Here is a 25,125-nt window from a genome sequence, read left to right as displayed (position 1 = left end):
TATTTTCAAATCATCACAAAAAAATTCTTTTTAGCCCGAATCCAAACAAGTTTTTTTTGAACAGATCATCATCCATTATTATAAATTCTTGGATCATCACAAATTATCATCTTCACCACCGATAAAACCAAAGTATTGTGAAGAATCATTTGCCGATAAACATGTTCAAGAAATTACAAAACAAAGTTGCCCAACAGGTAACCAATAGAGAGGCTTTCAAGTTTCAATTTAACCTTTCGATTGATTACTTGAGCGACCTGAAGGAAAAGAAGAAAGATGAGTGCACGTATGCTGTATGTACATTTAATATTATTATTTCTTGAGCATCATGGTATGAATGTGATTACAAACAACAACAACCACTGTTTGACCTAACTCCGATGACATCATGCCGTTATTATAATTACCGATGATTACTTTCTAATTTCTCATCATCATCATCATTTCATCCACACAACAACTCTCTCTCTTTGAACACCCACAACCGACAATCAACATGACGATGATGATTCATAAATAATAATTATTTGTTTCCTCGTATGCCACAGATTTCTTGGAAAAGAGGAAAGAAGAGAAAGGGTGAAACCGATTTCCACAAGGCGGAGGGTTCTCGTGTCGTATGGAACACATCATTCAAATTCAACGGAACTCTCTACTTTAAGAAGGGTAAATTTCAAAAGAAAGACCTTCAAATAACTCTAGAGGAAAAGGGAAAGAACAACAAAACGACTACCATTGCAAAGGAAACATTGGATTTGGCTCTTCTTGTCGATGAAGATTCCGAACAAACAAACACAAAAGATGTTGAACTTGTCACTAAGGACAGCAAGGCCAAATTAAAGTTGGTCATCAACTCGAAATGTCTCAAAGATCAAAATCCAAAGTAAGTTTACTACTTATTAATCGAATTCTCATGGTGACATTCTCTGTCTATAGTGATGACGATTTTACAGCAGTGAGTACTTATACAGGACCTGGTGAAGAAGCTGCCGATGATGAAGGAACCAACAATGTACGTATCAAAATTCAATTATTGAGAATGAGCATATTGTCGTTATTGAATGAATTTTGTGAAACATTAATCGTAATACTAATGTACTTTTTCAACACAAAACAAATATTTTTAATTTTTGGACGATTCATTAATGTTAGGATGTTGACAAGGATGAAGATATTGAGGAACACGACTACAATGATCATCACTTTGATGAGGAAGACGACCACAATAAGCATGAAGACATTGAAGAGGAGTATAACCTCGGTGACGAGAAAGACGAGCATGATGAAGAGCCAGTTGCCGATGTCGATGAGGAACTTCAGAAAATTGAGGAAGAAATAGGAGGCGTTGAGGAAGAAGAGGAGCCTGAAGAAAATCACAGTGACACCAATCACACTGAGGAAAGAACGGATGAATCTGCTCATGCCAACACTTCCGAAGTCACAAATCAGGAAATTGCCGAGCTTGAAAAACAACTCTCTAACCAAAAGAAGAAGATGAAATTGCTTTTGAGACAAATCAAAGAGTTGAAAGCAAACGACAAAACTAATTTGGTAAGTTTTTGAAATGCAATGAGGCGAAATGACCACGAGCAATCATACAAATAGCTCAAAAAAACGCAAAGAGAGAGAGACTCGCTATTGGAAAAGCTCAAATCAATGCAAAAGGAAAATGAAGAGCTCAAAGTACAACGTGACAAGGCTCAAGAAGCTCAACAAGAAGTTGATGGTAAATTGTTTGAACTTTCCCTCAAACAAAAGCAAAGCCAAAAGAACGAGGCTGAAATCAAAAAGCTTAAAGATAGAATCAAGCAGGTATGTAAATTCTGTCCAAACATATTCAAAAGAGATAACCTCTCGGTAATTCTCTACTCGAACATCTCAACGATAATATTAGCTCGAAGAAGAGAATGAATCTGGTCGCTCTTCCTCCTCCAAGCAAAAACAAGCCATTTCATTCGAGTACGATGAAAAGATTCAAAATTTGGAAGATGAAATTTCCACATTGAGGGAGAAAGCCAGGGAATATCAAGAAAGTGTCACTGAAGATAAGAAGCAAATCGAAAAGTTGAAGAAGGACAATGATCGGATGCAGGAAGAATTGAAAGCACAAAAGGTAACGTAATCGAGAGCAACACATCACACAACACACCTACACCTACACAATACACCTTCACACTACTAACGCAACCTAACTGTATCATTCCAACCCCCAATCACTTGTTAAGTTGATTTTTAATATGTTTGAGATCTTAAGACATCCTAACTATTAATTACAGGTTAATTATGAAAGTGAACTCACCTCCCATGATACAAGATATCAGAAAGAAATTGATAATTTGAAGCAGGAACTTTTGAAGGAGAAAGAAGAGAGAAAAACCGAGACCAACAGTTTGAAACAAGATGCAGCAAGATTGAAAGAAGAAAGAAAGAATTTGGCCGAGCTTGTCACACAACAGGGCAAAGAAATTACACTAGCATCGAAACAGCGAGAGCTTCTCTTGTCATGCCTCACAGAATTCAAATCTCTAAAATCAAAGGTACAAAATACACTCGTGAATACAGCCTCTTCTCTTGGAAATAACGAGGAGATTGCTTCCGTTCTCATGCATTCAGACTCTTTCAGCGAAATCCTGGAAATGATGAAAAATGGTACTGAAGAAAGCATTCAAAAAGCAAAACTTCAATTAGAGAACGAAGTGAAAGAGGAAATTTCAGCCATATCAGACGTACTTGTAATGAAACTCGCTCAACTCGAGAATCAATCTTCCATTGTTAGAGAACAAAATGACTCATTACAAGAGTCTCTTCGTATCTCAAAACAAGAAAAGGACGATAAGTTGAAAGAAATTGCTACTCTCCAAGAATCACTGAAGGAGATCACTAATCAACAGAACGAATTGCTCCAATCACTCACTAACGAACGGCAGTTGTATAAGGAAGAACTTGACTCTTACATGAAAAAGTTGGCAACGAAGGAGGAAGAAATTACTCAAATGCAATCGGAAAAGAAGCACTTATTGAGCTCAACTCAAGACGAGATAAACAAGCTAAAGGAGTCTCTTCTAGCCATGGAGAAAGAGAGAAATGCTTTAAAGATAGAGTCTGAAAATCTTGGCACAGAGATGACTTCACTTCAACAGAATAAGGAGCTTCTTGAACATACTCTGAACCAACAAATTGTCAACCTCAAGAATCAACTCGATGAAGCAAAGAAACAACAATCGTCCAACGAGAGCGAAGCAATCTTAGACTTGACTTCCAAATTGTCTGATTCAAGAGAAAAGTTACAGCTTACTGAAAAACAAAATATTGAGAATATCTTCAAAGTTGAATCTCAAGAGAAAACCATTTCATCTCTTCAGACACGTATTTCCAGTCTCACCACAGAATTAGAAGAAATTCAAAACAAGTATGACCAAATTGCCAAATCTGAACAACAAAAAGACACTTCCATTAGAGATTTGGAACAACAACTCTCGAATCTCAACCAAAAGTATCAGGAGCAAGAGGATTTAAGAGTGAAGGCTGAAGACTCGCTGAAAGAGGAGCTCAATAGCCTCAGAGATATGACCACAAAGTTAAATAGTGTGCATGACTCAAACTCGGCATCTAAAACTTCTGAAAGGCAACATGCGAAGATTTCTCCACTGGAATTGAGCAATGAAGCTCAAAAACTAAAGGTACATATCATACATTACACACTCCAGTTCTGCAGAGAATGCAGCTCGTTTTTCAACGACATCAAATCTCTAACTGACTAATACTATCTCTAACTTGAGAGAAATCCGCCACAATAGCCACAGGCTAGAGTTGCTGATTGCTCTCTAACTAACTGTACTAACTCTTTTGATTACACTTTTCACATTTAAAATTTATTGAACAACATACTAACATTTTATATATACATGTAATTTAAATTATTTTGCATATATATAGAATGTGGAAATTGACTTGAATAAGTTAATTGAGACATTGAGACAAGAGAGAATGAACTTGGACGGTCAAATTACAGAATTGAAAAGCAATAATGAGATGTTGCAGAGCAAATTAAACGAGAAGGAACATTTGCTCAATGAAAAGTCTGAAGAAATTGCTCAACTCTCAAAGAACTCTGCCTCAATGGACGACTTGGTAAAGAAGCAAAAAGTTAATCTCGAAAAGAAGTTAGCTGATACTGAAAATCAGTTGAAAGAGCATGAGAAGCAAATTAGTGCACTCAATCAGTCATTGGAAGAAAAGAATGAAGAAGTGAGCACCCTTGAGAAGGAGCTTGAGACAGCAAAGGAAGAGAACAAGTCACACTTGCTCGAAGTTAAGAAATTAGAGAAGCACATACAGATTCTACAAGATGACAATGCAGAGAAGGATAGTAGAATTGAACAGATCGAGAATGACCTTTCAGAAATGGAGGAAAAGTTGTACAAGGCAGAGAAGTCATGTTCCGAGCTTGAAGAGGAGTTGGCAACAAAAGAAAAGGAGATTAAGAGCTTGAAGAAGAACAGCGACAAGACTAAGAACGACGAAGACAAGATCAGAGAGAAAGAGAGAGTTATTGAAGAACTAGAAGAAAAATTACAAGAATTTGAACAACAAAAGGCAAATATCTTCAACACATTTACACTGACACACTCACTCACAAATCACATATGTTCTTTTTTCAATTTTTATTGTACTTACTTTCTACTAACTTTTTATACATAATGTTTGAAACAAATTCATATACTTGTAATTTCACAAATATGTGCAGATTGAATTATCTCAGATTAAGCAGGAAAGAAAGGAATTGGAGACAGATATTGAAAAGTGGAAAGAAGAAAACGACGAGTTGAATCAAAAGATTGAATATCTGGACGAAAGAAACTCAGAGCTTGAGAGCAAATTAAAGAAGAGCAAAACCACTATTGTAGAGTTAGAAGAAGAAGTGGAAGAGCTGAAATCTCAATCTTCCAAATTCAACAAACAATTAGAGGAAAGTCAAAAGGCAAATATCAACACTAACTTTCACACACACTTACACATCTAACTTTCAAACTAACTTCAACATAATTTCACTTGTTTTTTTTATTGAACTTACAACTTACTAACTTTATATTCAACATGACATTTTAATTGTTATTCATAACAAACAGTCAAAGTCAGTGAATGATCAAGATGTGAAGAAGATCAAAGAACAACTATCTAACTTGCAAACACAAGAATGTGAAAGATTCCTAGTGGAGTCTGCCATCATTCACAGTCAAGCAGGTGATTTCTTGGGCAGTAGCAAAGTACCTTGCCCAGCCAAGATACTATTCTTGTCAGCCCTAAGATTCTCTCCTGAAACACACAAATATTTCTGTACAAATGTTATCAAAGCATTGTCCTATATTGTACATAGATATGCTAGAGATGAGGAAATGATGATTTATTGGGTAAATTGCATGTATAGAATTCTCAACTTGATACAAAACAGTGGAAATGAAAGTCAAGTACATCACTCGTTGGAGAATATGGAACCTGTCAATGTGAATGCAGTACTTTCTAGCCAAAACACTGAAACTGCTGTGTACGTTGAACCACCAACATTCTCCTCCAATGAAGGTGATGAGGTACTTGTGTCTGATATTCAAGAGTTCACAGATGCTATTTGTGAACAACTCTCCATTGCATATCTCAACTTGTGTACTCGAATTGTTCAACAATTGAAGGAGAGGCTTTTGAAGGCAGTTTTCAATCCTAAACAAGCTTCATCGAAATCTACTGACGGAGGTCCAGACATGAGAATTTGCTGTTCCATTCTGAACGACGTTTACCAACGCTTTGAACAACAAAAGCTTGATAAGCGAGTTACCAATCATCTCTTTGAAAACTTGGCATGCTGTTTGGACTCGTTAATATTTAACCAATTTGTGAGAGATAACACTTCAGCGTCTAAAGGTTTGCAAGTTAAAATGAGCGTCACATTCTTGGAAAATTGGTTTACTTCAAAGGGAATTGTTCAAACATTGAGAAAGAACTTTGCTGATGACGAGGAACTTGAGGAAGAGAAACTACAAGTCTACTTTACACTGTCAAGGCAAGCTGCAGATATTTGTGTCATTGCTCAAACGGTTCTGTTGCAAGATGAGGACACAAGAAGAATGGTTTGCCCCGAGTTAACCGTTCAACAAATTGCTTTTATTTATTCAGTGTATAAGGCAGATGAGTATTCGACCTCTTCCTTCTCACAACGTGACATTGAGGAAATTATTGGCAAGAGGATTCCACACATTGACGCTGTGTTGTCTGTACCAGTCATTGATTTCCAAACCTATACAGACATTTCGAGTAAGAGTCCTCATCACGGAAATGTTTTCATGTTTGATCTGGTTGATGGTCACGGCAAATTGAACTCTCTAGAAATACCTAAGAGATTTTTCCCTACAAAGTTTGCTGATCAACTTGGCTTCCTTAAATAAATCACTTGCGTGATTCACAATTTATCATTTACTTATCATTTATTCTTATCCACAAATCATTTGCCAGCCATTATATTCCAAGCGTGATTTCTTAAAAAGTTACGCTGAGGTCAATCGTTTTTCGCTTTAATAAAAGGTTGACTTTATCTAGAACTCATTAATTATTTTAAAAACAAATTGGGAATTACAGTCCATACCCAGAAACAAGATGATGGTATTACAACATGCTTATTTTAAACTTCCATGTTGTCGAAATGCTGCAAATATCATTTACAAAACTAATGAGGCTGCATTTGGCCTTGTATTACTTTCGTTGGACCGCATTTGTAGCTTTGGAACTTCTGTTGCATCAAATATCAAAGAACGAACAGTTCCCCAGCAACAACAAAAAAAAGAATCCACAAAACTCCACTGTTCTTGCAAAAGTTCATCCCCTACAGCTGCTATAACTCAATTGCAACTCAAAAGTTTTCACTCCTTGTTGTATCATCTTCGATTGATACAAATTCTCGACCACAATTATAGAACGACATACATGCCTTCTCCAAACATGTCTCTGAAATCATTCCTTTGGCTCATGTGTGGTGGGTGGTTGTACATGTGCCTCGTCACGCAACACATGTGTGCCTTCTGTTTTAAAATGCCAAGCAACATCCTGTCAAGTTACACCACTGTCAACAACACTGGCAGCATTCATGTAAAGCATCATAAAGTGGTTGGTTCCTTCGTTTACTTTGCTGGTTACTTTAAAGAATCGATCAATCTCTCTCCTACAATTTCATTATTCCATCCGAAAGATGTTCGAGATGACTGTAATGTATTTATTGCCAAAATGTCACTCTTTTCCAACACTATCATTTGGTACCAAACAGAGGCATTACAAGCATGTGATCCCTATTTTTACTCCATGGAAACATCTCAAGAACTTGAACATGGAGATTGTGATTACGTGGCTATTGCATTCAATACAGGATATCCTTGTTGTAATTTTATCAAGTTTGGTGGACCTGGATTCATTCTTTATAATGCAACGAATGGACTGAAGTTGCGTTCAGAACAATTGATTGTCTATTTGGGAGCTATCACATCTCTTGGATTTGACAAATCTGGTTTCTATGTGGGAGGTCATGTTTTAGAAGGGAACTTTTTTGGTGTGGAAGGTTTTACAGATGAACGTTCGGGTGGAAGAATTTATAATACGTTTGTGAGAAAGTATTCATTGCCATCGTTGAAACCTGAATGGCTCATTCAATCTGTGGATACCAGTAACACTGCGAATACCACTCCACTCTCGAGACAAGTGACAGGAATTGTTCCAGTGAAAATGAATGGACAGAATGTCGTGGTTGTGGCAGGATCTTTTTCTTCCTTAGATTCTACAACGTGGAGAGATTTTTCTCGTCAATTGGTTCATGTGAAAAAGAGAGATGGACTGTATGGAAATTACTTGCTTTTTGTTCATGAAAATGGAACCATTTGGACACATTTTTCAACCAGAGTGAGTTCTTTCTTTGTTAAGAGAGAACAATCAATCGTCTTGTGTGGTGTGAATTCAGGAATGGCAGAATGTGAAGAAATTAGTTTACCTTATATAGGGATCAAAAATGTCATGAATTCCAAGCAATTCAGTTCAGATTGTACATCCACCATTTATTCAGTGACAGGCAATGAACATCAAATCTTTATTGCCGCTCAATTCGACGCATCATGTAAACAATATCAAGGCATGATCATTCAGTCATTGGATTCACGTTTAAGGGATGCCTCTTGGAAAATTAATGTCACTGCTTCACAATTGGACTTTATTTCTCTGTCTGCCAATCATGAAAACATCTCCGTGTCCTTTCTTTACAATGAAACCTTGACAGATATTCTTGGAACGAATTATTATTATCCCAAGATGAATTTATTGATGCAATTGTTTGCTGTGAACTCCTCGACTTCTTGTTTTGGTGTACAGTATACGGACTCGAAGGTTTGTTCCTCCCATGGAGTGTGTTATTCTGCAGATTATTGTATTTGTGATTATGGATACATGAATGAGGATTGTTCTCAATTTACTTGTTTTGGAAATGTGAACAATGGGTGTCATAATGGTTCGTGTGTTGGAGTCGATACCTGTGAATGCGATGAAGGGTTTTTAGGTCCTCATTGTAATTTGACGAGTTGCTTTGGAATTCTCTCGACGGATCCATCGACATGCAGCGGAAAAGGAAATTGTGTGAAATTTGACACTTGTCAATGCAAGGAAGGTTATGTCGGAGAACAATGTGATTCCTTTTCATGTCATTTAATACCATCATGGAAAACTACTCAAGTATGTTCTGGAAGAGGACAATGTATTGCCATGGACACTTGTCAATGTCACGAGAATTACTTTGGACCTCTTTGTGAACACACTCGTTGCTTTGGAATTGATTCCAATAACATTACCGTGTGTGGACGTTATGGATTATGTACTTCCTATAACCATTGTGAATGTCCAGAGGATAGATATGGTCAGGATTGTTCCATTCATTCATGTTATTCCAAACTCTCAACGGACCCAACGGTTTGCAATGGAAATGGAACGTGTGTCAGTGATGACAATTGTGTATGTCACAAATTTAACAATAGCTTACCCAAGTTTGTTGGAGACGCATGTGAACACACGGTGTGTTTTGGTAAAATTGGAAATGAAGCTTGTTCTGGAAATGGAATTTGTATTGGGCCAGACGAATGTCAATGCAAGATTGGGTTTTCAGGAGAAGTTTGCAATGTCAATGACGGTTTGCTGGTTCAAATACTGGTACCTATTGGAGGAGTGATTGCATTTCTTGTTTGTGTTTCATTGTCTAGTTTGACTTGTTATCTTTACAAAATCAATTATTGGAATAAGAGAACCAAAACAGAAAAGGAAATGGAACAAAAGTTATTGGAAATGGAATTGGAACTGGAAAATGAAAGAAGTCAAAATGTGTCTTATTTGATACCTGTTGAAGAATTGGAATTGGTTGAGAAAATTGGTTCTGGTGGTTTTGGTCACGTGTTCAAAGCTCGTTGGAAACAAGTATTGGTTGCTGTCAAGTGTGTCGATTCTAAAAATTCGAACCGTTCAGAAGAAGAATCATTCGAACACGATTCGAATGAAGATGACACTTTTGAAAAAGAAGTTCTCTTACTCAATAGTTTGAAACATCCCAATGTCATTCAATTCTTTGGAGTTTGCATGACGGAACGTAAAAAATTGATGGTCATGGAATATCTTGGTGGAGGATCTTTGGATAAATTGGTCTATGAATTGAAAATCAAGAAACGAAGAATTTCATTGAGAAACAAGTTACAAATTTTGTTTGGAGTGGCCAATGGTCTCTGTTATTTACATGATTTGAAACCCAATGCAATTATTCACAGAGATTTGAAAAGTGGAAATATTTTACTTGAAGAAAATTTGCAGCCCAAAGTGTGTGATTTTGGATTATCGAAATTGGTTGGAAATAATAATAACATCTCGAACTCCTTGACCACGAATATGGGAACTTTATTTTATATGGCTGTAAGTTTATTATTATTTATAACGACTTAATATTTCACACACAAGATTTATAATTCTTAAATTATACAATAACCAACGTTAAATATATAGCCTGTAAGTTGAATATCATTTTCAAAATTCTCTAATTTCATTTAGGAAGTGATTGGTGGAGATAATTCCAACATGACAATTACCAACAAAATCGATGTATATAGTTTTGGTATTGTCATGTATGAATTATTCTTTGAGGACAATCCATTCATTAATTATCACTCTCAGAAAATTCATAAATTCTCCCAACCTGACATTTCAGATCACAACGTTTACAGTATTCCTTTAAAGGTTTCGAAAGGTTTGAGACCTAAAATTCCATTTTCGAATCGAGAAGAACAAGTATTGTGGATTCAAGAATACATGAAAGAAGATGAAAAATCTTTTGGAATGAGTGAATTGTGTTGGCTCGTGGATCGATTTATGGAATTGATGAAATCATGTTGGGATCAGAATCCAAGTAGAAGACCTTCGTTTGATGATGTGGCAGATCGATTAGCAAATTTACTCTCGAAATGTAATGTGTAATTATTATTCCAAACGAGATTCACATCTTGTAAAATGTCATCCATGGTGTCAATGAGGAGTGGGATTTGGCTGTGACATTTGTGTTTTCATAAACAACCCATTGTATAGGAACGTATTGTTGTGAATGGATATTTGAATATCTTTCATCGATGGATTTTCAATAATATTCTCAATCTAAGCATGTTGAAAATCTTGTCGAATGGACAATAAAAACGTTTCTAACATTTTTGAAGCTTCTGTACTTCCTCGTCTTCCAACTTGATTCAACACATTCCATGCGTGCATTTTCTTCAACATTCCGATCAATTTGTTTCTATGAATAGAGAATCTTTGATCTTCCAATACTTCCAAATATGGAGTGTTAAATAAATAGGATTGTTGTCTCCAAAATTCAACCTCTCTCGTGTTCAAGGAATGAGAAAAACTCTTTCCAACTTCTTCTTGATTTTCAGTTTTTGTATAATTGTAGACCAAAATTAAAAATCGAACTCGGTCACAATATTTGGAAAACATTTCCTTGATTTTGAATGCATTTGTAGAATTTCCGTTATATCCAACATTGATCAACAGCACACACGTTGCGCCATGACCTTCCTTTAAATGGCTGTCATTGGCTAATTTTCCAAATTTGGATTGATACGTGTGACCATTCAATGACACCAACACGTGTGAATGTTCTATTGTCGTCATTTGTTGAATTTCTTCATGTTCTGTATCGACCTTACACATGTAGAAAAATTCATGAACTGGCACTGAATTTCTTGTTGTGGATTCCATGTGAGGTGTGAAAAATTGCACCACTTGACACTCCATGTGTTTCCATTGACAGTTATATTTGATATGAAAACACAATTCCTTCCAATCTCTGACATGGATGTGACTCGATAAAAACGGTCGATATTTCACAAAATGTGTCATGATTTGAGTTCGTTTCAATCGTTTCCACCAAAACTGTTCATCTCCAAACCAATACAACCATGTCAATTGACATGTCAATGCCAAACTACAGCAATCTTGCAATGGTAAATAACTTTTAATCATTTCAATAATATCTCCAGTAATATATTGAGTATTCAATAATTTACAATTTTTCTGTTCGAACATATTCGTATATTCATCGTGTCGTTCATAAAAACTTCTTCGATACACAATAAATTCAGTACTTAATTCAATTGTTTTCATGTCTTGTTCGTGATCATCATTTCTAAAAATGGATAATGATGTTGCTTTCATCATATTGCTACCTTGTTCTCTACCACTCTCCCAAGTCCGTTTCAATTTTGAAAATACAGAATTCGAGACTCGTCGAATGGTACTTTTTCGAGAACAATGAGCGTTTCGATCATGGTTGGAAGATGATGATGATTCCGAGTGATTGATTTTGGAATCCGTGTGTCCATGTTGTTGTTGTTGTTGTTGCTCGACGACGTGATGACTACCATGGTCAACAATGGAGGAAGAGGTCGCTCCGTGGTGTGAATTTCCCATAATTTTTTTGTAAGAGGTCGTAATGGAAACAGTGAGAGAAATGGACAGGAACTTGTATGGACTCCATTTCGTGGTTGTCTTTAATTTACACTCGAGTGAAATTTGACATTGTAAACATCAAGACCAAAAATATTTATTGACAACCAGATCATTAAGGTTGAATTTCATAAAACAGAACTCAACATTCAGTATTTATCAAAAAGTTGTTGAAAATCTCGTTCCAAATTTATTGAAATTGAATGGTTACAAAATTAATCTCTTCTTTCCTTGACATGAAGGTACCTACTCAAATCCATGGGAGCTCATATTGAAAAGAATTTTCATCCACGTGCTTGGTAACCTCCTTTGAACTAGCTGCCAAGTTTTGGAGTGACAATATGTGTAGAGCTTTCCCAAAAAGAGAGAGATACTTGTCCAAGGTTGGTGTTAAATAACGTCCATTGAAATTTCAAAGACATTCATTGGTAATACTCCGTTTCTTGAGCACGTCTCGCGTGAAATAGACAATTGAGGGTCAAGGCTGAGATCATTACTGGATGCCTTTTATAAAAATGCCACCTGTCAGGTCCAAAAATGGATAATGTTGCCTGCTCATTTCCTTTTGCCGAACCTCCAACTTGTCTGTCAACAGCAGCTGATCAAAATCTCTCGAACAAGAATCTTCAACAAAAAAAACCTCAATTCCTCTCTCTCAGCAGTGTTCTCGTTGGTTTGACATTGTCGTTGAATCTAAATTCTTCACTAAAATCATTAGCGAAAGGGAATATTCTCGACATATTTGGTCTTCTTGTTCGCCATTCAAGAACAATATTAGGAGGAAAGGAGAACAATTCCATTTCTGTGAATTTCATCTTTGAAAAATTTATCAAACTCCACCAACCTCAAAAACGAACGCGTTCAAATGTCATCTTCACGACCTTCAGAAGGAGCGCAACTTCTTCCCTTCTCCACACTTCTCAATCATTATTACACATTGCATCCTTCTTCCTCATGGAATCATCACAACAACAGAATGATGATGATGGAACATGAAATTCCGTCATTCATTCAATATCTATGGACTTCATTGGTTGAAATTTCTGCAAATTCAACAACAACGAATAATAATAATACAGCAGTCGTTCCTGTTGCTCAATTCGTTGGTGAAATATCCATTACTATTCTTCAATTGCTTTCGTTTGTGGTATTACTTGTATTTGTATTAATCTTGTTGACATGTTTCACACGAGAATCCAAAACCAAAACCAACAACAACACATTGAATCCTTCCAAATCAGCGAAAGGTCAACAACAACAACCGAATTCACATCGAAATGACAATGATTTATTGAGAAGAGCTCATCATCAACGATTTGTTGCTCAACATCAACATGGATCAACACAAAATTGTTCGGATTCAACGCTAGCGAGTGTTGGCGATCATGAATCCATTTCTCCACCCAATTCTCCCAATTTATCTACTACCACAAGTAGTATTAATTCTCCTTTCATGGTTCAAAATCATGCTTCATCATCATCATTGAATTCACAAAATGCAAAATTTGTAAATGAATCTCCAAATTTAACAACCAACATTTCACAACCTATGAAAAGAAAGGTTTCGAAAAATAAGGTCATTCTCTTCTCACTCATGCTTCCAAGTGTTGTTATTTTAATTTTATTGTTTGGTGTCAGAATTTTGACAATGGGAGCGTTTCCTGTGGATACATTTCTAGTTGAGGAGAAACCATTGCATGTGAGGGTGTTGAATGGATTGGTGTATTGTGGATGGGCTTTGAATGATTTAATGTTGGTGGTGCAGTTTTTGTTTATTTCATACATCTTGTAAGTGAAATTGTGTAATATTGAAAATGACAATTGACAATGATGTCCTCAAATGAATAGTTTGCAAACTTCAAGAAAACTCAAGTACATTTCACAACGAGTGTATAAGGTTCTAGTAATTTCCATGATCATCACTCCTGTCATCTTGTCATGTTCCGTTTTAGGATACGTTATTGCAGTCATGACAGATCAAATTACAAAACCTCAACAAGCAGATGGAAGTGCGGCCAATGTCAGACCAGCTCTCATTTTCTTTTATTCCATCTCTACCATTATTTTCATTGGCTCTTTGTTCGTTGCTTTGAGTTATGTCATTTGGACCACAGTTCAATTAGTGCGACACTTGACAGCTGCCAGCATTGGAGCTGGAATGCAATTACAACAAACCACACGAACAGCCGTTCGAAAAGTGGTCGTAATTGTGACTCTTGTTTCAGTCATTGCTGTGTTTATGTGTATTATGGAATTGATTGCCTTAATTGGAGAATTGTCCAACGTTTCCGTATACTTTGCTGTCATTTCTTTGATCGGAAAAGCATTAGCGACATGGATTTACATTGCTGGTTTGTGTTTACTATTTGGCCCATTGAGTAGTTTAAAGAAATATGTGAAGGATATTTTCAATCATGCCAATGAAAAGAATTCCATGGAAGCTCTAATGATGCATATTAATAATGATAGTGGTGCTGCTGCTTCTGGTATTAGCACAGACAGAACACATGATTCAGAAGAAGATCCACAATTCAAAGGCTCAAACATGATGGATCAGTCGCAATTGTCAGACATGGAATCTCCTTCCAACAACACACAAATTCTTGACCACACAACACCATCAGCTGTGAATACTACAATGGTTCATGACGAGAATGAGAATGCGATAGGGAAACCACAACAAGAATCAATACCTACACAGCAAGAGCCATCATCTGCCTTAATGGTTTAATTAGTCGTCGCCAAAGATGACTTTTTGTAAATTGTAACTATTATCAAAAAACTAAGTAAAATATTTTCATCTTATTACTTAACGATATCTTGCTCACTTGCTGTAATAATTTCTTCGACCGGTGTAGATGTCATCAATTCATTCGGAGAATGCATCGTTGTTGACAATGCTACGATTGCAGCAGGTTGTTCGATTCGAGTGACGAACACATTTTCGTCAATCAACGCACTCACATGATGATGACTTTTAAGCAAGTAGGTTTTACACGTTCCTTTCCCTTTCACTTCAACCATTCGTTCCTCAAATTCAAAACCTAAATCATACACTCGCTCATAGGTCGATCTAGAAATTTGTATCTTGCCCGGTAGAGATGTGGACTCCTGGTTTAAAAATTAGGCGTGACATTGAAATAACATCAAAGATTACGTACCATTCGTGATGAAATGTTGATGGTATCCCCCCACTAGTTTGTGTTGAAAAGAGTTCAAACAACTTCTTATGTTCTTAACATCATACTTACAAGATCATAGGCAAACTTCTTCTTTCCAATCACTCCAGCGACAGCACTTCCAGTATTAATACCCACACGAATATTGATTTGGTGACCATATTTTTGTCGATTTTCATCGTTACATGATCGAACGACATCGAAAATGTTGATGGCAAACTTTAAGGTCCTTTCAGGATGATCCGATTGCGTGTTTCCAATACTAATGATGGAGAGTATGATACGAACAAATTAGTAAAATGGTGGTAAATAATAAAATGGTAAATAAAGTGTGAATCGAGTATAATAAACTTACCCTCCCTTAATAGCGTTTTAGAACAACTACAACAATGTTTCCAACTTACCACACAAAAATAAGCATCTCCAATGGTTTTAATTTTCTCCAGTTGGTACCTATCGGTTAAAACATCATATCTAAATGGAAAATTATTTCGTCAAGAACACGATGAAAGCATGAAATTGTGTGAACTTACCCATTCACAATGGAGTTGAGCATGGTCACTAGCTCTGTTGGATTCATTTGGCTACTCATTGTAGTAAATCCAACCCTATTCATAAAATACCATCGTGTAAAAGAACATCAAGTAATTTGTCATATTTGCGCGAATCCACCAAATGTTGTTGCTATCAACTCACTACTTACATATCACTAAACAAGCAAGTAATATCATTGAACTTTTCAGCAATAAACGTCTCGCCAGCTTTCAGTCTATTTGCAACAGATTCTGGCAGAATGTTCCGTAATAACATGTCTGAATTCTTCTTCTCTTCTGCCAACAAACTATTTTGTTTCTTTTCCATAGTAATGTCTTTAACAAAACATGATATAATCTTTGTTCCAGCTCCTGTCTTTGTAACAAATAAATTCACCATACCAGGAAATGTGGTCTGATTCTTTCGAATACATTCCAGTTCAAAAATGTCACCATGTTTCTTGTCCATGGCATCGACCTGATTCTTGAATTGATGACACACCTTCTTCAAAAACTCTTCCTTATTGGGATCAAAAAGAGAATATAGAGGCAAGCCAAGAACATCAGAGAGTGCTTTGCCAAACATTTTTTGAGCTGCTTCATTAAAAAGAGTAATCTCTCCTTTTTCGTTGGCCAACACAGCGCCTTCTACCATGGAAGACAATAGGTTAGTAATGGAATCTTCACTATTGCTTTGCTTGGCCCTCGTGTGAGAAGAAAGAGCATGATGTAATACAAAGTTCTTCAAATTCTCATCATTTTCCAGATGATCGATCGGAACAAAATTAAGAAAGAATCTTAGGGTGGTGATTTCTTCGTCATGTTTTCGAAATTCTCCAAAGATCAAGTAGCTCAATAGTATTAAGGTGACTATTCCGACAGTAAAACAGCATGCAGTTAAGGCTCTGGTTACTGATTGAGTGTAACTCACGAGATGTTCTAAAAGTTCAAGCATTCTTTTAAATACTTCATCTGTGAAATTAAATAGCTCCAAGTATTGGAAAAAGACTTCGGATCTTTTTGCAAAGTTAAGATTCCATAGATCATCACCCCACTTGACCGAATATACAGTAAATTTAGAAAGAACAGCTTGAAGAGTCATACATGTGGACTTGTTTTCACACTTGTAAACACCCAAAATAATTTCATCAATTCGTGGATATTTTCCAATTAATGGGGATGATTGAGAACTTCCATAAAATAATGCATTGTACATGTTTTGAATATCGAGCGAATATTGTTTGACATCGCTTCTAAAAGTAGCCAGCTGTGAAGCACTACCCACAGCAGGGTTGTTGATGAATTTACCAGATTGAATACCATTGAAGGCAAAGAATTCACTCAAACGAACAGATATTCTAACAGCAGACCTCATGATGGAAGTGGCAATATCAATTTGCCACATGGTCTCAGAAGTGGTCGTAATAACCATGTACATGTCATAGTACATGAGCCCTATACAAAGCGTGACAATTAAAATCACCAGGCTCGCGTAAATAATAATCTTATTCTTTGATGAAATACCACGTCCAAGTTGCTTGAAATCTTGTGAGTTCTTTTTTTGCAATTCTTGATAAATTCCACCAATAATGTCTTTAGGTATTCTCTTGTAAAGGTGAAGAATTTTGTTGATGTTATACATATCGATACGTGCCACAACAATCAACCCTCCATAAAGGAGTATGAATATTCCATTTGAAATGAAGAGATAAAGCTTGAGGGTGTTTTCAATTTGTTGATTCATGGTTCTTGCTGTTTGGAATTTCGAGCAAAACACAGCATATGCGTCAGCAGCCGTTCGTCTATTGAGATATAGATACATGAATGGATAGGAAGTGGTTGTCTTGTTGAAGTCTTCATCGTTCCACTTGAGAAAGAGATCCGTAAAGTGAATGAGCTCTTGAGTGATTTCGCTTAACGAATTATTTTGCTTGAAACTGTTGGTGTATTCAATGGTCGTGCCTTCAGTAGCGACTGGAATGTTCAGTAAATTTTCTGGTATTGTGTAATCGGTATATATTTTGGTGCTATACTTATTTGAAACTGAGTTTGTAATTAACTTTTCCAAATAGTTTCTATAGTTATGAAATCTATGTATGTAATTTTGTTGATATGCGAGAAAGTGAATGCCCTCAGTAGTTAAATTATTTTGAGGTATTGATCGGTTTTGGTTGACAAAAAGCTCAATCATGATTTGTTTCATTCTCACTTCTCTAATGAGAGATGATGGCACCACACCAGGCAAACAACTTTCCAAAGCAAGAGGAATTTCAGACTCGACTCTTCCTAAACTCAAACATAATGCTAGAGAAACGACAAATATTGCGACTGAAATAGCTGCTGCTGATATAAACGATATGTTTTTCAAAGTAGAACGGTATGGAATGCTTAGTGTAGTTCTGAAGAAGACCTGCTTCTTATCCACTTGTTGGTTTTCAATTCCTTCAAAACTTTCCTCGGCAGCCGCCACTTCTTTTTCATTGTTAATAGCAATAGGAATGGTACCAATACTGGAGACGCTTGTAGCTTTTACAGAGATCATTGGCAATACTTTGTTTTTTGGATATTTTTGGAAGTGTTTTGACTTGGACTCTTCTTCTTCAAGTTGGTTCGCTTCTTCATACAAAAAGTTTGCGTACTCCTTGTCAAATTTAAACTGTTCAACATAGCTTGCAAACAGACGCAGCACTCGTTTGTTGTGCCTGAAATTTGACATTAAATGGCGATACATCTTGTCGCAAAATTGAGTGAGTTGATTTGCTTTTCTGTTGATCATTGCAATCTTTTTGATATCGGGTACGTCACTCAAAAACTCTTTCCAAAATGTTTTGTGAGTAGTTAAGAGATCTTCTTGCTTTTTTTCCAGCTTCATGATGACTGACTTTAACTCTACTCCATTTCTTCCGAGTGCAGATGTAGAAGAAAGTTCTAATTCAATATCCAGTAAACACTCTTGAATACGGGTAAGCATCCATGCATTGTCACACAAGTTGACGGCTTTTTTCAGCAATGCATTAGCCATAACATAATTATTATTTTCAGCACATTCACAAGAAATAACGCAGCTTGCTGATAAGAGAAGAGAACAGTCCTTCAACAGCCTCTGATGAAAAGCACTTTTAACGAATGAACATGCCACGTTGAGGTAATCTTGTGAATGAAATATTGAGAATCTAAGAAAGAGGTTCAAAGATCTGATGGATTCTCCCTCAAGAGTATAAACATTAGAGCTCTCTACATTAGTATTTTCATGTTGTGTTTCAACAATTGACAATTTTCTTCTTACTTGGCGACAAACAAGACGTGTATAAATTTCACATCCCACACCACCTACCACTCCTCCAAGCAAACACAGCGCCAATGTAAGAGCCATCAGTCCTAGACCTAAATCAGTACTCATTGATGAAGCAGATGAATTAAAAATTGCGCTGCTTATTAACATGCCAATGCTTGAAGCTACTCTTCCGCTCAATCCAAACACGAATAATGAATTTTCACAACGTCTAAAGAATGGTAGATACATTAAAAATATACCTAGTTGAATCACTGAGCTAATCAATTGTAATGCTGCTCGAACATATAAATAGGTAGGAGGTATTAGAAATTTGATCATTACTTCCGAGGCGATAGAAACAAATTGTACTGATATCACTAAATTATCAGAATTGATAAACCATAGTCCATTCTTTGGGTTATTCAATGGAAGTAACATGCTCGCCACAAACAAACAAAACAGCACAAACAACATGCTAAAAAACGATAGCACAAAGAAGGGTAATGTTTGCTCCCCAAGATATGTCATTAAGGGAAGACGTGTTAAGGTAGACTGAATTCCATACTTTTCCGAGTACAAGAGTTCGCTCGGATTTGCATCCACAAAAGTAGTCATTAGAAAGATGGAAACAGGAGCAATGAGTACAATCACAATACCCAAAAACGAATTCAGTATTTGAATTTTGTGTTGGAAATTTCCTTTCGTGCTCTTGAACTGGATGATTAACGAGATGAGATAGAGGGCATTCATTGCGGTAGCTACACAACACAGAGCGACAAAAGCCTCCAACGAGTTGATAGCGTCTAAGGAAAAGGTAACTCCGTAACTCAAAATACGCATGACAAAGTCGCCGTAGACCCCAAACGGAGAGCTGTTCTTATTCGTAGTAAACAATGAATTGGTATATGATGAGAAGGAGCATGTAATAGGAATGATTAAATTCAAGTATACATAATAGAGAAAGATGAATGTATATAATGCTTTCTGCAGTCCATAATACATGACTTCGTTCGTTTTCAGCTCGAGATAAATATTACGCACTTTTCCCGTGACGATTTTAAGAGGAGAGTTGAAAGAGGAGGCTGATGAAGTATGTACTGTATGGTCCGAGGAAGTTAAGGAGCCATGATAGCTAATATGTGTTTCGGATCTTTCAGCAATGGGTTGTTGTTGTTGCAATTGAGGGTTATGAAGAGAGTCTAAGGAAAGCATCGAGCTTGATCCGACAACGTTATGAATGGAGTTTCTGTGCTGCTCGAATACCCTTGCGTCTGCCGAGAGGGACATGAATTCAGAGGTCAAACGATGCAGCAATGTTTTTCGGCGAAATGTTTCCTCAAAGCGAAAAAGGATGATCAAGTACGAGTGTTATGTTCTGTTCAACAAACTTTCGGTATTCGTGTGGTAGCAATGAAACTCTCGGACTTAGTCCTATCAGCAATTCCCGATCGAAAAAATAATAAACTCGGAAATCACCAACACTCCAATACCAATTGCATCATAACATTTTTCACAATTTGATTTGGCACAAGCAAGTTCTTCATAACGGCCGAATTGGCGCCTTCATTTTTTATTTAAAAAAAATGAAAAAATTGGAGCAAGGGAATCATCTGCTCCTCGTGGGCGATGATGGAAACGGGGAAGAGGATTTTCCAAAGGAATTGACCATTGATAACATTAAGGTAATGATGCAAAGTATTGAAAAGAATGTGATGGACTTGAAGGACGCTCTGGAAGAGGTGTCGTTAGAAAAGGATGAAAATTCGGAAGAGTTGATTTCTGAATTAAGGCTCGCGTTGGAACAGAGCGAGATGCTATTGAAAAAAATTGAAAATATTGAGATTGAATACAAGAAGGCGATCAAAAACGACACTGTTCTCCCTACGGATGTTGCAGATTTGTCTGAACAATTGGGATTTGTTGTACCAACTCACTTGACGAGGCCTGTAATGATGAACGATCTTCACTCCGGAGAGAAGGATCCACAAGAACATACCGAAGATTTGAAACTCAATGATAATGATCCGTCCGAATCGATAGCAGAATTAGAAGAGCTGAAGGAAGCTCTTGAAGGTTCCATTAACGAAAATGATTACAAATTTGTTTCGTTTGACGAGTTGGAAAAGTATTTGGTGGGTCCCCTTTCTTCAGAATGCGAGGAAGAGGAAGACCAAACAACCAAGACCCCTCAAGCTGTGATCGAGAAGAATGCACCCATCATTTCGGCAAAAACAAAAGATGAGCCATTTCCTGTAACACCTGAATTTTGCAAAGAGCTACAAAAAGAAGTGCTCAAAAGCAGTGTGAATTCAAGTAGTAAGGCATCGTTTCAATCTCCAGAATCTATTGTATCCACCTCTCCCAATCCTCAAAATGATACTGAAATTGAAGAAAATAGTTTTTCTCTCACTGAGGAACAGCAACAACTGATTGAAGAACAAGACGTTAATCATCTGCTAAAACAGCTTCAACTATTCACACAAGGGTTTGGATCTGATTCTCCAAAGAGTACAATCCCTATTCGTTCAAGTTTGACTGTAAGCAATTGTCCTCTGTATGTTGAAAAAACATATCCAAGCGAATCCAACCAAAACACTGAAAAAGACAGCAAAGAACTTGAAAATGACGTTCAAATTGAGGAATTATTGCCTTCGGCTGTGTACAAACAACAGGTTGCAAATCTCTCTCAACAACTCGAAATTCTCTCTCACAAGCTTTCGGAGTCGGAGAAGGAGAAGGAAATACTTCGCAATGCTGTCGAGGATTATCAAAAAGGTAGAGATGAATTAATTCATGAGCTGGATGAAATGAAAGAAAAAGAGTAAGTATTATGTTTATACTCAGTCTAACGAGCTGTTTTCAATTTTAGGAAAAAATTCAGTGTCATTGCTGAATCGTTGGGTGAGCACATTGAATTCCAACAAGCAGCAATTGAAAAGCTCAAGAATGAGAGAGATAGTAAATATGTAAAGCAATCTGAGCAACTAACGTTGATAATAGAAACTCTAATAAGAAAAGAAAACGCATTATTGAACAATTTGGTTGAGCAAATGCAGAGTGAAGTAAAGAGCAGAAAAGTGTTGCTCAATGAAGAGATGTCTAAGATAAAACAACTTGTGATTGAATGTCTGGGGTCAGAAGATGATCATAATGTAGAATTAAACGCAAGTGATGTATCCATGTTCAATGAGGAGCTGAAAGATCTTGAGGAATACCAATACGGAGAATTGCAGTATACTTCTGATCCAAACGACGAAATTGATGTAGCAGTTGTGAAAACCCTGAATGATCTTAGGTGTCCGGTCCCCATTGAAATAGAGCGCATTGGACCTGGAGAGTATTTTTGTGATAGAAAAATTGATGTTAAACTTGGACCAAACGGAGAAGCTCTTGTTAAAACAGGCAATAGCTTTTTCACATTAAGCTCGTACCTCAAAAGGTTGTATGCTCCATTTTTTACTACCGAAAAGCAGATAGACGAGAATCTTAATAGAGGCAATCCTACAGACGTATTACTTCAGAAAATTGCCAAAACAAGGGAATTTGTCAGCAACATGCAAATTAAGTCGAGTGAGACGTCATCATCATCTAATTCTTCACCACCTATTTCACCTCGAAGAATCTCTCCCCAACTACACCGAATTTCAGATAGCTCGAGTATCGCAAGCTCTGTTCGTGAAGATGAAGAAAGTTCTCCTCGTCTCCGCCTGCAACAAGCTCCTAGCCATGACATGAATGATTCCAAAGAGAGTCGGCCTTCTTCAGCGCCTCCAAAAAACAACAGATACATATCTATACTGCAGCAGGCTGAAAAGAACAAAAAGCTTCGACCCATTAAACCTGCTCCTCAAACCAGAAGACCTCCTCCAAACAGCATGTTAAATGACAGGCGAAACAGCCCTCTTCCGCCCAATTACGTGATGCGTAACAACGATCTCCTATTTGTAAAGAACCAAACGAGCACCTATCATTACGAAGATACACCTAAATTGCAATCGAAAAAACCAATTTCCAAGAATGCGTTATCCTCACATAAGGGAAATGCTGCGTCTCCACATACCAGCTCATTATTTGGAGATGCTGACCTTTCTGACCCCAAACAATTAGCTAAAATGAAAAAAGAAGCTCTCAAAATGCAAATTCGTCAGTTCAGCCATAAATAAGAAATAATAAGACATGATACTGTTGCAAAACGTAAAAAAATGCATTCACCACTCATTCGCTTTGAAGAAATTCATCTTTCGGAGCAAGCATCGATCGATCAACCAATTGCCCACTCATCGTTGAGCCATCATGTGGAAGCAAACACTGTCTACTTGATTCAACGGGATGGAACCATATCTTTTTTTAAATACTCAAACATTCCACATCAACGGAAATTGGAGTCTCTTCACCTTCATCAACAACAAGACTTATGGACCAATCGATATGTATATTGTGTAGCATCACGAATCTCTCCGAGTGGAAATTTATTCATGATTATACAAGAGCAATATTCTCGTCGTATTTGCAAAATCAATATTTACTTGAGAAATTGGGAAATATTAAACGTTCAAGATCCATGCACTTCTCTCACGTACAATTCGATAGAATATGTTCGATTGGCTGATGAAGAAAATGCTTGCAGAGAATATTTAATGTTTTATGGAGCTAGGTTTAAGAGCTCTCAAAGTTATTTGACAAAATTCGATATTGTACGCAAAACGTTTTCACAACTAACGACCTGTGCTTGTCTAGACCAAGACGATGAAATTAACTTTCAATATCCTGATCCAACATTAACCTATTATGACGAACGTCATGGGAGATGTATTTGTGTTGGCTCTACAAGTTTTGGAATGCAAGCATTTGGCGATTCCTTTGAGGATTTACATATTTGGTATTGTGATTTCAAGAAGAATGAAAATCCAACCTTCAAGATGATAGAAACAAATGCTTATTTCCGAAATGACATCATTTCCTTGGGAGTAGCCAATCCATTGACATGTCTTCTTCCCTTATCCACTCGTGGAGATTTTGTACATTTTATGTTTGGAGATTACAATGACCAAGATGCAGTATCGACTGAAAACATTTTTCAAATTATCATTCCACACGACTTGGAGAATTACAATCAACAACTATTGAAATGGATCAATATTACGCCACATTGTTTTGAAAAAGAATCGGACTTGGTTCTTTGGAATAGTATTCCTAAACAAGCGTGTTGTCAATGTGTACCTATTGAAATGGACATTTTCCATCAATACTATCGACTTTTATTTTTATTCACGAATGGAAATTGGTTCACGATTGAAATTTCATGGGACGCAAAGAAATGTAGAACAAGAAACAACAACAACTTTCACACCAACTTGATGGAGAATCCCAATTTCTCCTCTTCATGCACGATTCATGTTAACATGGAATGTACTTTCGAGAAACATTAAGGTTCAACGTTCTTCGAAAGGAATGGCCTTATTGTCTTGTGTGGATTCAAGCACTACAAGCTTGTTAGTTGTTGAGAAGCAAAAAAAATGACCAGACACTCACTACAGGACGTGATCAAGGAACAACACCAAAAAGCAGCTTCAGCACCTCCTCTACCCAAACAAGGATGGTTTGCTCGGATGTTATATGCGGACAAGAGTGCAAAGGGTTGGTCTCCAACGAGACAGTTATCAGTTTTTGTTCCGACCTTGTTTGTGTGTATGATGGCAACCACGTTGGTGATGAAGAGTAAACTTTCAGTAAAATTCGAAGATATTGATGAGGAGTCGAAAAAGAAATGTGAAGGTGGGTTTTGTATCTCGATAGAGTAAATATTTTGGAACAATGGAAATAATTTGTTATTGGAATTTACATGATGACGCGTGTAATAATTATTATTTTTTGCTCCGACATTATTTCATCAAAAGTTCACCGCAAAACTGTGAATGAATTATTCCGAGAAAAACGAGAAAAGGATATGGATGAAGTATTACTAGATTATGAAGTGAGGTTATGGTCGAACGGATATCAAAACAAACCTGTACCTCGCTCCATAGAGAATACATTCAACGACGACGATGATGATGCTGGTGACGATTAGCCCGTTTGGATTTGT

At 36.8% G+C, this 25,125-nt stretch overlaps 8 protein-coding genes across 8 annotated transcripts; 6 read left to right on the top strand and 2 right to left on the bottom strand.

Moving 5' to 3' along the window:
- Positions 1–161: 161 nt before the first annotated feature.
- Positions 162–6,437, top strand: C9374_000283 (uncharacterized protein; the record flags this gene model as incomplete). Its single annotated transcript, XM_044692290.1, has 10 exons — positions 162–293; positions 549–883; positions 937–1,012; positions 1,153–1,551; positions 1,606–1,812; positions 1,895–2,113; positions 2,277–3,680; positions 3,937–4,596; positions 4,748–4,981; positions 5,130–6,437. 10 exons carry the CDS (start codon positions 162–164, stop codon positions 6,435–6,437), a joined length of 4,974 nt encoding a protein of 1,657 aa, XP_044552836.1.
- A 208-nt stretch (positions 6,438–6,645) lies between these two features.
- C9374_000282 (uncharacterized protein) lies at positions 6,646–10,530 on the top strand (the record flags this gene model as incomplete). Its single annotated transcript, XM_044692279.1, has 2 exons — positions 6,646–9,972; positions 10,108–10,530. 2 exons carry the CDS (start codon positions 6,646–6,648, stop codon positions 10,528–10,530), a joined length of 3,750 nt encoding a protein of 1,249 aa, XP_044552835.1.
- A 174-nt stretch (positions 10,531–10,704) lies between these two features.
- Positions 10,705–12,018, bottom strand: C9374_000281 (uncharacterized protein; the record flags this gene model as incomplete). The annotated part of the gene is made up of 1 exon (XM_044692268.1): positions 10,705–12,018. The coding sequence occupies one exon, from the start codon at positions 12,016–12,018 to the stop codon at positions 10,705–10,707; it is 1,314 nt and encodes a 437-aa protein (XP_044552834.1).
- A 901-nt stretch (positions 12,019–12,919) lies between these two features.
- On the top strand, positions 12,920–14,785 carry C9374_000280 (uncharacterized protein; the record flags this gene model as incomplete). The annotated part of the gene is made up of 2 exons (XM_044692257.1): positions 12,920–13,842; positions 13,903–14,785. 2 exons carry the CDS (start codon positions 12,920–12,922, stop codon positions 14,783–14,785), a joined length of 1,806 nt encoding a protein of 601 aa, XP_044552833.1.
- Positions 14,786–14,859: 74 nt separating this feature from the next.
- Positions 14,860–20,252, bottom strand: C9374_000279 (uncharacterized protein; the record flags this gene model as incomplete). The annotated part of the gene is made up of 7 exons (XM_044692245.1): positions 14,860–15,165; positions 15,216–15,248; positions 15,306–15,495; positions 15,589–15,593; positions 15,638–15,707; positions 15,767–15,841; positions 15,937–20,252. The coding sequence occupies 7 exons, from the start codon at positions 20,250–20,252 to the stop codon at positions 14,860–14,862; spliced, it is 4,995 nt and encodes a 1,664-aa protein (XP_044552832.1).
- A 371-nt stretch (positions 20,253–20,623) lies between these two features.
- Positions 20,624–23,203, top strand: C9374_000278 (uncharacterized protein; the record flags this gene model as incomplete). Its single annotated transcript, XM_044692234.1, has 2 exons — positions 20,624–21,861; positions 21,910–23,203. 2 exons carry the CDS (start codon positions 20,624–20,626, stop codon positions 23,201–23,203), a joined length of 2,532 nt encoding a protein of 843 aa, XP_044552831.1.
- A 39-nt stretch (positions 23,204–23,242) lies between these two features.
- Positions 23,243–24,469, top strand: C9374_000277 (uncharacterized protein; the record flags this gene model as incomplete). The annotated part of the gene is made up of 1 exon (XM_044692223.1): positions 23,243–24,469. One exon carries the CDS (start codon positions 23,243–23,245, stop codon positions 24,467–24,469), a length of 1,227 nt encoding a protein of 408 aa, XP_044552830.1.
- Positions 24,470–24,556: 87 nt separating this feature from the next.
- On the top strand, positions 24,557–25,110 carry C9374_000276 (uncharacterized protein; the record flags this gene model as incomplete). Its single annotated transcript, XM_044692212.1, has 2 exons — positions 24,557–24,815; positions 24,938–25,110. The coding sequence occupies 2 exons, from the start codon at positions 24,557–24,559 to the stop codon at positions 25,108–25,110; spliced, it is 432 nt and encodes a 143-aa protein (XP_044552829.1).
- Between the last annotated feature and the right edge of the window lie 15 nt (positions 25,111–25,125).

Source organism: Naegleria lovaniensis (genome assembly GCF_003324165.1).
Source record: "Naegleria lovaniensis strain ATCC 30569 chromosome Unknown tig009, whole genome shotgun sequence".
NCBI classification, from domain to species: Eukaryota; Heterolobosea; class Eutetramitea; order Acrasida; family Naegleriidae; genus Naegleria; species Naegleria lovaniensis.
Note: the sequence above shows the minus strand (reverse complement) of the source record. Positions and strands in the feature narration are given on the sequence as shown.